General features: G+C 38.4%; 1 protein-coding gene across 1 annotated transcript in view; it reads left to right on the top strand.

The window, feature by feature from the left end:
- The window catches only part of LOC136877508 (heterogeneous nuclear ribonucleoprotein U-like protein 1), a 242,595-nt gene that overhangs the window by 98,187 nt on the left and 130,721 nt on the right, over positions 1–13,687 (top strand). Inside the window, exon 8 of the mRNA XM_067151617.2 lies at positions 2,804–3,064. Within this exon, the coding sequence (XP_067007718.2) occupies positions 2,804–3,064 (261 nt within the window). The remainder of the gene's footprint in view (positions 1–2,803; positions 3,065–13,687) is intronic.

Here is a 13,687-nt window from a genome sequence, read left to right as displayed (position 1 = left end):
GAGCAACTCTCTTTCCCAAGGCGACGGTGATCAGGCTGACAAAGCTCCAGACTTACTTTACAACCTTACCTGTTGCTGTTTAACCACTGAAATTAAATTTGGATAGCATGCCAGGTTTGTCCTTACTCTACTGATTACAGATTTAGTGCAAGTTTCATTCCATGACTTTACTCGCAAAATTATAAAAAATATATATGACAAATACCACAATAATCATCACTTGATGAGACCAACTCCTGTTCGCCGTTTACAAAGGGCAAATATACAGCCAACTAAAAACCACATACAAAAAAAATCAGTTGACGAGACCAGCTCGTGTTTGCCGCTTACAAAGGGCAAATATACGGACAACTAAAAACCAACAAAAATCATTTTCACTATATACATCTAACATACCTCCAGGTAAGAGTCCCACTGCACTCTCTACTGTTACGGAAGAAAATCCTAATCTGGTAAAGAAAAGTACGACGACTTTCTCTACGTGCGGATGCAACCTTCTTTACGAAGAGCATCCCTAAGCTTATCTACACACTTCTTCATCGACGTCTTGAGTCCTTCCCGATTGCTGCACAGGGTGTGTGACGTCTCACGTTTCTCCAACTGAATCTGGATGCTTGGCCGACGATGAATTCCTTTCTCAAGAATTGTAGTATAGGCCTAATTATTATACAGAGTTTGAGTATCAAACACTTAGTAGAGTCTTTTCCAGAACATCCACCGCAAAGCTGGAAAGTCGTTACATCTGTGATTATACCATGTTCACTCTGTAAAAGATACGAACAATAGTAGACGGTATAGGAAGCTGCGCAAAGTATGTAGCTCAAATATCAGATCAAAAATCAGATGTATGGCTTTTCCGGCGTTTGCTCTATTAACCAGCGTTTCGTCTTAGGTCTGACACTAGACTCTTCAGAGTGGGATGTGTCAGATCTTACCCACTGACGCTGGGGTGTATGCAGGTGAACTTATCAGAAGCTTATTTATGAAGCACAGTCTGATAACTGCATACGGGAGATAAAACTCCACAATGGAACCAATGCCCGCCTAGCAATTCCAAATGGAAATTCTAAGTTCCCATGAAGGGAATTAGATTCTTTTCCACCAATAGAGCATATCAAAAATCTGATGTATGGCTTTTCCGGCGTTTGCTCTATTAACCAGCGTTTCGTCTTAGGTCTGACACTAGACTCTTCAGAGTGGGATGTGTCAGATCTTACCCACTGACGCTGGGGTGTATGCAGGTGAACTTATCAGAAGCTTATTTATGAAGCACAGTCTGATAACTGCATACGGGAGATAAAACTCCACAATGGAACCAATGCCCGCCTAGCAATTCCAAATGGAAATTCTAAGTTCCCATGAAGGGAATTAGATTCTTTTCCACCAATAGAGCATATAAAAAATCTGATCAAAAATCAGATGTATGGCTTTTCCGGCGTTTGCTCTATTAACCAGCGTTTCGTCTTAGGTCTGACACTAGACTCTTCAGAGTGGGATGTGTCAGATCTTACCCACTGACGCTGGGGTGTATGCAGGTGAACTTATCAGAAGCTTATTTATGAAGCACAGTCTGATAACTGCATACGGGAGATAAAACTCCACACTCCCACTCTGAAGAGTCTAGTGTCAGACCTAAGACGAAACGCTGGTTAATAGAGCAAACGCCGGAAAAGCCATACATCTGATTTTTGATATGCTCTATTGGTGGAAAAGAATCTAATTCCCTTCATGGGAACTTAGAATTTCCATTTGGAATTGCTAGGCGGGCATTGGTTCCATTGTGGAGTTTTATCTCCCGTATGCAGTTATCAGACTGTGCTTCATAAATAAGCTTCTGATAAGTTCACCTGCATACACCCCAGCGTCAGTGGGTAAGATCTGACACATCCCACTCTGAAGAGTCTAGTGTCAGACCTAAGACGAAACGCTGGTTAATAGAGCAAACGCTGGAAAAGCCATACATCTGATTTTTGATCTGATTTTTGATATGCTCTATTGGTGGAAAAGAATCTAATTCCCTTCATGGGAACTTAGAATTTCCATTAAGTATGTAGCTCCCGCGCACCATTCTGAATGAGAAACACATACAGAATCGGAATTAGAATGACTTGCCGCACATGCGTACATACTTATATAGGCTTGCTACACGTGGTTATAGTGTCCCAGAAAATTTACTGGTAGCAACACACTCACAGGCACTTGTTGACGCATCACTCAGTCAACCCAACCTCGCTTAAAACAAAGCCCTCGTATTTTCTATCGAGTGTCTGATGTGACATAGATCATCCACTCGCGTGTATCCACATTGATCCACTCCAATCTTCAGCCTTATGGAATGATTTTCGGGACTTGAAATTTATTCCGCTAAATGTTTACTCTAAATCAAGGTCACACAAATTCAGGGTTATACTGTACATTGTAATTGACGTATTATGGATAATTATATTACCATTTTCTGTATCATTGTCAATACAGAATTATGATGAAGTTTATCGTATTGAATACTTGCTCTTTGGAGTACATATACTAGCTCTCCTTGTTCTCACAACTAAGATATGTGGCTTTACATATGAGTACACAGTGGGAAATTATGTGCATAAGGAGGTTAAATCTTTTGGTATTATTTGAATGTACATGGTTATGGTCATTAAATGAGTAAAAGATAATTCAAGCTATAAGATATGCCTTTTGCACTAGCAGGGTAAAACTGTAAGTATGTTCTATGTATCTATAATTTTATTGGCATCACTGTTTCAAAGCTTGTGCGAGTGTACATATAATAATGATATCCTATCTTTTACAGGATATGAACAGTGATCCTATTGTTATGTCGTTCAGTGTGAACGGTGAATCTCAGGGAGTTGCTTATGAAATTTCAAGATCAGCTTTGCAGGGTAATGCACTATACCCTCATGTTCTCACTAAGAATGTGAAGTTTGAATGCAATTTTGGAAATCAAGCACCATGGAGTTCTCTGCTGCCTGGATATACGTTCGCTGGGGAAGTTCCTGTTGATGAAAGGATACCTGGACCCAGAAGACCAGAAAAAAGAAGTGATTGTGAGGTAATGCAAAATTCTATGCAGTCTTAAAGCATGATGATGTGCCATGTTACTACCTAAAAACTTTATATAAAGTTCTTAGTCCAATTACATCAATACAGACCATTATAATGAAATTTGTCGGTTGTAATAATGTTAGTACCTAGACTTTATTTATGACCAGAACACAAGGAGACAACCTAGCAGAATTGCCAGGTAGATGTTCTCTTAAGAGCTATAGCAGTATTGAAAAGGAATTACAATTAACAAAACCTAAATGACTGGTGAAATGTTGCTTGCATTTCCCCAACAGCTTGCTTGCAAGTATGTTTTTGTTTTGATTTACCTCTCTCTCAAAATTTGTGGGAGGGATGCATACTTCATTTTTGATTGTCAGATCTTCAATGCAAATGAATGGATGCACGCAAAACGGGCTAACCATAATTTTTCTTGAAGTAGAACATGACACAAAATCTCTTATTTCATTATTTGTTGCTAAATATGTAATAGGGGAATTTATTAACAATCCGTTAAACCGGTGCCTCTACATCCAACCACTCTCAAGTTAGTGCAGAAGTAGTCACTGTTAGTAATATCACCGCGCTGTCGAGTCTACCTGGCAACATTGGCACTGTGCATAAACTAGTGTGGTTTTTTTCTCGCACTCCATCTGCTACTGCCGTGTTCTGTTGCCATTGTTAGGAGGCTTATTTTGACTTGTAATGGATGTAAATAACATTCATCCATATCAGTTTGCGCCAGAACAAGCAACGTTTACTGATGTCCATTCAGGTGCAGATTTTGACATGAATATACTAAAGTGCCAGGCCATGAATTTGGTGTAAATGTAATGAGTGTACCATCATGGGTATGAATGGAAAAATGTATGCTATTGTGAATTAAACAATGTAAAAGCAACAACATCCGAGAAATTTGTATGTATAACAAGAAATCCCTCGTGTACAACACTTATTTTAGGCCATGAAGTGCTGACAATGTCAAGCAATGATGTGAGCTTAAAAACAAAGCACAGAACAAAGAAACTTTTACTGGCAACTTTAAATTCATCAAATAAAACGTGATGTTTTATTTGTTACAAACATTTCACTTCCTGGGTAAATTCATGGATAGCAGTTGGTAAAAAGAACAGAGTTGTGATACCATCATATGTTGTTAACACCATTAGAAACACATTTCTGGCACCCAATGGCTCCTATGTGGGCTTCCGGCTGTAAATTAAAACAGTAGAATAATGTGTTTGCTAAAGATTGTTTAATATATAATAAATATACATGATACGCAGGAGGTTAATTCATTTATTGTTCCAAGAGAAATCATGAGAAGTGTTTCTTGATCAGGTCGTCCTTGGAAGGTCGAGATATTGGAGTGGTTGTTTTTAGGCAGTGACAGATCCATTGCTAGAGCTTCAGGTGAGGCTCTTCTATAGTTCGTTTGTTAGAGTTCTCTTTTAAAAAAATCATTATTGCCTTCCACCCATCGCTTGAATCCTCATATATCTGTTTTAACGCCCAGGCTGGATTTTGGTACTGGTTTTCAATTTATTGGGCGTGTTGGCCATGCGGTTAGAGTCGCACGGCTGTGAGCTTGCATCTGGGGGATAGTGGGTGTGAATCCCACTGTCGGCAGCCCTGAATATGGTTTTCTGTGGTTTCCCATTTTCACACCAGGCAAATGCTGGGGCTGTACCTTAAGGCCACGGCCGCTTCCTTCCCATTCCTAGCCCTTCCCTATCCCATCGTCGGCATAAGACCTGTTTGTGTCAGTGCGACGTAAAGCAACTAGCAAAAGAAAAAACTAGGTTTTCCAATTTTTTTATGTTCCAATTATGGCCCAATGTAGCAATCGTAGACCTGAGCTTTAGGCCGCTGTATGAGAAATTAACTCCTTTTTTTAGGAGCATATTTCAGACGAAGATTGTGATAAATTTCTAGGCTTCCAGTGTTAATGTTCCACGTTTAAAAAAATATTTATCTGAAACTATTGTATTCAAGGCTTTATATGTACTTGAATTTCCTTTAATCCACATTTTCTTTTAGTCTTCCTCCTCTTATGCTCACAGGATTTCCATTCGCGTTTTCCAATCACTTGTGCTGATTTTTTGTGTTATGCAAAATTGACGTAAATTTATTATGTGCTGCCCACCATAAATAATTATACTGGCCTTCCTCGCCTGAACTTCTGGATGTTTTCTATCAAGAGCTTTCATCTTTTCCATTAGACTTTTTGATATGTACCAAACATCAAATTCAAGTTCGATATCAGGATACTGCGGTCTCAGTAAATATCTTACTCCTTTGTGTCTATCCGAAAGGTAGAGTTTTATACATTAGAGTAGAAGTCCGTTATAGTGAGAATTCTTAACAGCGAAAAATGTATTCGCTATAACGGATTGTCGTTATATCGAATTATTTGTAAAGTTCGGGAAAACCCCCATGCACATTAAAATCAGTATGAAACAGCAATCAGTTTGTTCAAATTGCATTTTCGCGGGTAATGTCCACACTACGGCCTACTTGTTTGTTATTATTCCGAATCCGATACTACGTGAAAGTGTGTGTTTAATTTCATTCTGAAAATATTATGGTACCGTATTTCCCTGAATCCAAGACGACCCCTACTTTTTTCCTTCAAAAAATTCAGATCAGTCATAAAAAGTGCTTTGTAAAAGCATATGAATGCCTTTCCTATACAGTACGCATTTTTGACTATTTTTAGACGCCGAACATCGGATTTAGATATGGCGTATTCTTCTGCGGCTGCACAATTATTCTTTACTTTAGCGCATTTAATAACCATTAACTGAAAATTGGCATTATAATATCGAAGGGAACCTGTTGAAAATTTGCCCGCAATACCTATTCCACGCCTCTCTACAATACGGCGATCAATCGGGAAAACATTCTTGCTTACTATAAAATTGTTAACGGTACTTTCACACAGTGGCTGCCGCCACACGAACGTCTTACTTGCCGGGTTCGGCCAACTTCAGCAGCTAGCGATGTATAGGCCTAATCGCGGGCGTTGAAGATCAATGAACGAGTTTATTGCGCCGCGGTATGGCAATTTCGTCCTTGCGTTTTTTGTGCACATACCTCACAATTACATCTTCGACTTCTTTAAAGCTTCCATGTTGTGGACCACTGAATGAATTTTTTGTACAGTGCGCATTTGTAAGCTATCTTTGTCTTCACGTTCACGCCGAATATTGGCTTTAGTTAGGCCTATGCCGTATTTTCTTGCAGCTGTACAGTTATTCTAGATTTCAGATTGTTTAACACTTTCATACTCAGCGCGCCGATAGTGGCGCAAGAGATTATGGCGAGATGCATCGGCTCTGTCCTATTTAGGGATTTTGGTCATTTGCTTGGCTGTTGAATGGTAACAATTGATCGTGACAGTAACTTCAAGCATTGAATTTGCATTTTACTCTACAGTTATATCCACCAGCTCTACAAAAAAAAATTGTTTTCGACAAATGAAATCTGTTGACCGTGAATATTTACGTTGTGGTTATTCAAAGTCATGTACAGTAGACACGTTACAACTCCGCTACTGAGTAGCCGTGGCCTAAGAATTCGAAGGCTTGCATTTTTTTATGTCACTCTGCAGATTTGAAAAACTATTGTGTAGAAGACTAATAGAATGTCATTCTCTCTCCACTATTTCCCAAGATCCACTGTACCGGTCACTGCGGCTAGCGATGTTTAGTAAAGGGACAGTCGTTGATTGTCAACGAGTTTTGTTAAGTAGTGGTTAAGTTGCCAGTGGTGTTCATTACTGTTAGGTCGCAAATGCAAAAGACGACCTTGATTTTTCACACGAGATTCTGAGAAAAAATTGTCTTACGGTATTACTCCAGAGGCTTCTGTGGAAAACATTTCAGTTTTCTTCTTCAAATGGTGTCACCTAACCTAATCGTGTATGTATCATGAAAACATATTTCAACCGCATGTAGAGAAATAACCTCCTTGCTAAAACTTATATGGAATAGCCTTTCCGAAATGTAACTAGTCGCTTGAAAATATGCACTATCCTCTGAAATCGGTGATGTACTCTGCCATATCTTAATTTCAGTATATAATGTAAAAATTAAGAGATCGTTTACTTCATCCTTCATTTTTAACGAGTTAATTATTATCGGCCACATTATTTATGCATTTATTACAAAAACTTGTTTACCTCTTTCATTCTGAATTTTCTTTGGAGAACAGCAGTGGACAGGTATTACTAATAGACTCCAACATCGCCTTTGAATGTCGACAAGAGAGCTTGCAAATGCACATAGCGAGAAAACTGTACCATGCCAAAGATGATCGATCGCATTTTGTGCCAAACATTTCAGTTGTCTTATTCAAACAGCGTCACCTAACTTAACTGTACCATATTTATCGTGAAAACATATCTAGCGTCCGTAGAGAAATACCCTTCTCGCTATAAATTGCATGATAATAGCCTTTCTGAAATTTAACAGATGCAAGAAAATATAAACCAACCTCAGAAATTAATGATGCATGCTGCCATATCTTGAGGTGTATTCCATCCTTATTTAATTGCTGTATTTAGGATTAAAATTAAGCAATCATTTACTCAGCCTTTATTTTTAATGTGTTAACAACTGTTATCGGGCACGTTGTTGACGCATTTATTACGCAAAAAGGTTCTTGTTCATTTTGAATTTCCATTACGGAACAGCATATGACAGGTATTACTAATAGACTCGGACATTGCCTTTGAATGGCGACAAGAAAACTCACTAGTGGACCTAGTGAGGAAACGATACCGAAGGTGATCGATTGCATGAAACACAAGCGCTGGGGTGCATAAATATGGGTACCGGGAAAAAATTCCTCGTAATATCGGACGCGTCGGTGATAGGGTTCTCGCTGTAACTGAAGGATAATACACTGCTTAATATAGGAATTTGAAGGCTCTGGCGAAAATTGTCGGTATAACGGTGTTCTCGTTAAATGCCCTACTCACTATAGCGGACTTCTTTGATTTAAAATTTCGTTGTATGTTTATGAATTAGGGTATTTGGAGTGATGTTCCATATTTGTCCATACTTCCGGGAATAAGTTAGCACATTATTCTTGTGTTTTTTTTTACAAAAACTCCCATATCTTTATGTAAATGAATATTTTATTTTAGATATACTCCATATTTTATGGGTTCAAACATAGTCTTGTCAGATAATCGTTGAACATTTATTTCGTTGGCATCGTATTTCAAAGATAGCTTCTTGAATTTCTATGGAATGTTTAAAAGAAGTTATGTGGTATGCACGAATAAGTTAGGAAATTTGTTTCGGGGGGTAATTAGGGAGGTACATTCAGGGAAACAGTGTTGTCTAGGGAGCGGTGATGAGGGTACAGAGATCTGGAAGTCAAGTAGGGATGACATGAAAATGTTAGTGTTGAACTGTAGAAGTATTGTAAAGAAATGAATAGAATTAAGTAACTTAATAGATATATATTTACCAGATATTGTAATTGGAGTTGAATCATGGCTGAGAGACGATATAATGGATGCAGAAATTTTCTCACAGAACTGGAGTATCATAGAGATAGGATAGGAATGATGGGAGGGGGAGGATTCATTCTGGTGAAAGAAGAATTTGTAAGCTACGAAAAACTTAAAGATGAGAAACATGAAATTCTAGGTGTAAGGCTCATTTCTAAAGATAATAGGCAACTTGATGTCTTTGGAGTGTACAGACCAGGAAAGGGTGCTGACACGGATTCAGAATTATTTGATAAGATAATCAGCTATGTGGGAAACGACATGGAAAGGAATGTGATTGTAGCGGAAGATCTGAATTTACCAAATGTCAGTTTGGAGGGAAATGCGAACGACAGGAAGTATGACCAACAAGTGGCAAATAAGCTAATATGGGAAGGACAGCTGATTCAAAAAATGACGGAACCAACTAGAGCGAAAAATATCCTGGACGTGGTGCTGATAAAACCAGATGAGCTCTATAGAGAAACCGAAGTAATAGATGGTATTAGCGACCACGAAGCTGTTTTTGTCGTAGTTAAAAATAAATGTGATAGAAAGGAAGGTTTTAAAAGTAGGACTATTAAGCAGCACCATGTGGCTGATAAAGCAGGCAGGAGGCAGTTTTTAAAAAGTAATTATGATCGGTGGAAAACGGAAAGTAAGAATGTAAACAGACTCTGGGATGGGTTTAAAGCAATTGTTGAGGAATGTGAAAACAGGTTTCTACCTTTAAAGGTGGTAAGGAATGGTAAAGACCCACCTTATTATAATAGAGAAATAAAAGAGACTAAGAAGGAGGTGCAGACTGGGAAGAAGTAGAGTTAGAGATGGCTGTGGAATAAGGAGAAATTGAAGGATCTTACTAGGAAATTGAATCTAGCAAAGAAGGCAGCTAAGGATAACATGATGGCAAGCATAATTGGCAGTCATACACATTTTAGTGAAAAATGGAAGGGTATGTATAGGTATTTTAAGGCAGAAACAGGTTCCAAGAAGGACATTCCAGGAATAATCAATGAACAAGGAGACTGTGTAAGTGACGATCTTCAAAAGGCAAAAGTATTCAGTCAGCAGTATGTAAACATTTTTGGTTACAAGGAAAATGTCCAGATAGAAGTGACTAATGCTAAAGAAGTATTAACATTTACATGTGATAACAATGATATTTACAGTAAGATACAAAAGTACTTATTTGATTATTGTTTGGTTGAAGGAGCTATACCAAGTGAATGGAGAGTTGCTATAGTAGCCCCTGTATATAAAGGAAATGGTGATAGACATAAAGCTGAAAATTACAGGCCAGTAAGTTTGACATGCATTGCATGTAAGCTTTGGGAAGGCATTCTTTCTGATCATATTAGACATGTTTGCAGAATTAATAACTGGTTCGATTGTAAATAAAGGATACGGATCTCTGCACATTGTTATGAGGGTGTTTAGGGGTTGTAGTAAGGATGTAAAGGAGAGGGCTTAAAATCTCTGGTAAGGCCCCAAGTAGAGTATGGTTCCAGTGTATGGGACCCTCACCAGGATTACTTGATTGAAGAACTGGAAAAAATCCAAAGAAAAGCAGCTCGATTCGTTCTGGGTGATTTCTGACAAAAGACTAGAGTTACAAAAATGTTGCAAACTTTGGGCTGGGAAGAGGTGGGAGAAAGGAGACGAGCTGCTCGACTGAGTGGTATGTTATAGATGTTGATTCCCACAGGGAATTTTGGTAGGTGTGCGAGGTACCAACTGACGAGCCCAACCTAGCACATGAGGGCGAAACGCTGGCAGCCATGAATGAGTTAGCTGGAAAATTTATAATGTCCAATAACGGACCATTTATATTGGTGTTATGAGTGGTATGTTCCAGAGCTGTCAGCGGAGAAATGGCGTAGAATGACATTGGTAGACAAATAAGTTTGAGTGGCTTCTTTAAAAGTTGGAAAGATTACAATATGTTGGAATACAAGAGGACAAATTGGGGCAAATATTCATTCATAGGAAGGGAAGTTAGGGATTGGAATAACTTACCAACGGAGATGTTCAATAAATTTCCAATGACATTGAAATCATTTAAGAAAAGGCTAGGAAAACAAGATAGGGAATCTGCCATCTGGGCGAGTGTCTTAAATGCAGATCAGGATTGATTGATTGATTGATTGATTGATTGTCAGCGAAGCTCCATGCCAATAGAATTTCTGACAGCATGTCTGGTCTCTATTAATTGTAATGTAGAAAGTTTGGCCTGGCTGGAAGTGGAGACAGCAATATGTAAAATGAAGAATAAGTAGTACGATTGGATGAGCTCAGTGTGGACATGATCAAAGCACTTGGATAACCTGGAATACAATGGTTGTACAAAATACAAGATCAAAGTTGGGAAGAAAATGAAATCCCCAGTTACTGAAGGCAAGGAGTGATTAATTCCACTATTTAAGAAAGGTGACCGAAAGAAGTGTAACAACTATAGAGGCGTAACCCTTCTAAATCATGGGTTAAAAAATATGAGGCCATTCTGGAGAGAAAAATCAGTAAATTTGTTGAACTAAACTTGAGGAAGAACTCGTGGGTTTAGAGTGAACGGATCAAGACTAGACCTAATTTTTTCGACAAGAATGCTCTTTGAAAAATACTGGGATAAGAATAAAACGGTTATAGTTGTATTCTTGGATATTGAGGCCTATGATCATGTATAACGTAAGCAAATATGGGAATGTCTGAGACGTAAAGAAGGGCCAGATGAGAATACAGCTCGAGTAAAAGAACTATAATTCCAATATAAATGGTCCGTTATTGGACATTATAAATTTTCCAGCTAACTCATTCCTGGTTGCCAGCGTTTCACCCCAGTGCTAAGTTGGGCTCACCAGTTGGTAAATAGCACACCTACCAAGGCACATTGCTAGTGCATACCGTGGAGGCCACTGCGTAGGCTACTTGGAACCACCAGCAGTGCCAATGCACTCATCACAAAGTTTACACAAGGAGTAATTAGCTATTTTCAATACGGAATAATTATGAGAATAATGGTTTGTAATGTGATAGCCAACCAGGCAAGATGTCAATTAAATAGATTTCTCAATCTTAAAACAAAAAGTACCAATGCACTTTGAGAGATTGTCGCATTACTAAAAATGGATGTCTGCCTGTCCAACTGATGAGTCCAACTTAGCACACTGGGGCGGCAACCAGGAATGAGTTAGCTGGAGAATTTATAATGTCCAATAACGGACCATTTATATTGGTATTATAAATTTACTCATTCGGCACAAATATCTCATGTTCCCTATGTGAATCAACATCTATATCATAAAACTACTATATCGAGAGACAAAGAGCTATGTGAAACCAAGCACGGAGTCCAACAAGGAAGTTGTCTATCACCACTTCTCTTCATTGCTATAATGGATGAGGTTGTAAAAGGAGTGAAAATGAAAAATTTACTTGTATTTGCTGATGTTATGCTATGGGGTAAGACAGTAGAAGTTCAAGCTAAACTAGATCTTTGGCAAGAAGAATTTGAAAGAATGAGAATGATCATCAGCCGAACTAAAACCGTTGGTTTAGTGATGAGTCGAAATCCTGAAGCAGTCCACCTGAGAGTGAAAAATGAAGAAGTAGACATTATCAATAACTTCAAATACTTAGGGAGTTTCATTTCTTCTGACATTACCACAAACCAAGAAATAGGCAATAGAGTACAAGCTGCGTCAAAATTCTTCCACTCCGTTGGTCAATTACTTTAGAATGACTCTTTCCCCAAGCTTGCAAGATCACGCTGTATAAAACATATCTTATACCAATTCTAACATACAGATTGGAAGCAGCAATGTTGACTAGATCTGCACAACGTTGCCTACAGGCCACTGAAATGAAGTTTCTTTGGTCATGTCTCCAAAAAACAAGGGGAGAGAAAATAAGGAATGAAAGTATTCGGGAACAACTTGCATTGGGGAGGAGCCTGCTGGAAACCTTAGAGAATTAAGGCAGATTATGATGGTATGGACATATGAGAAGGATGGCTCCAATTAGGACCCCAAGAGCATACTATGAAAGGAATGTTGTTAGTAAGAGGCCCAGATGGAGGCCTCATGATAATTGGGAAAAGCGAATTTTCAAGGACCTTGCCAAACGTGATGTAAATTGGCAGCAAAAGTTAGAACATCAGCTGTGGATGGGCAGGATGAACTGGAAGAGGCTTGTAAACACCCACACCCAGCTTGCTGGAGCGGAAATTCAATGATGATGATGATGATGATGATGATGCACCAGTTAGGCTAAACTGCTCCTTTCAGTACTTTACGAACAATCAACAGTCGTGTGTGCTTTCAGCGCATCCTCTGTTAGGTTTATGCTGTATATTTATTCGCTCTGTGTATCTTTGAGTTAAAATTCTACCAGATAGTAGGTCCCCATCTGTAAAATGACGATGTAAATCATTTTCCAAACGAAGGACTGTCTCTTTTTTTTTTTCAATTTCTGCCAGAAGATACTGTTCATTTCTCCGCAATTTTTAGTGCAACAACACATTTCGTCAGAAAAGCGCACGGCCAGCTTTTCTGTTAAATGGCAAGGAAAACTGATACCGGTATTTCTGTCAGGTAGGACGCAACCGGATGTAAAGAGAGAATTTAGTTAGGACCTTTGTTGAGCCCTTACTAGTGATGATATACTACTCTACAAAATAACCCGTGCTTCAGGCAGTGCATGGAAAAATGCACAATGCGAAATGTACCAGACCAGTCAACATTGTTACTTTGTAGCAAGAGCCTGGTGCAGCAACTTTTATTCCCAATGGATACTCTAAAAGATCCATCATTTCAGGATTCATTGTTTATCCATCATTTCAAGATTCATTATTTATTTATTTATTTATTTATTTATTTATTTATTTATTTATTTATTTATTTATTTATTTATTTATTTATTTATTTATTATGGCTTCTTTCATGTGGCGAAGTTAGGGCACACGGCCCTCTCTTACACTTAACCACAATACAATAAATAATATTAAGGTTGCCTATTACTAATTATACTAATTACACTACTTATACTATTTCCTAAATTAAGCTTAAGTTACACATCCACACAATATGCAGCTTATTATCTTATTAGCTCGTTACTTCAGTCCTCTTTTCT

Source organism: Anabrus simplex, chromosome 7, assembly GCF_040414725.1.
Source record: "Anabrus simplex isolate iqAnaSimp1 chromosome 7, ASM4041472v1, whole genome shotgun sequence".
NCBI classification, from domain to species: domain Eukaryota; kingdom Metazoa; phylum Arthropoda; class Insecta; order Orthoptera; family Tettigoniidae; genus Anabrus; species Anabrus simplex.
Note: the sequence above shows the minus strand (reverse complement) of the source record. Positions and strands in the feature narration are given on the sequence as shown.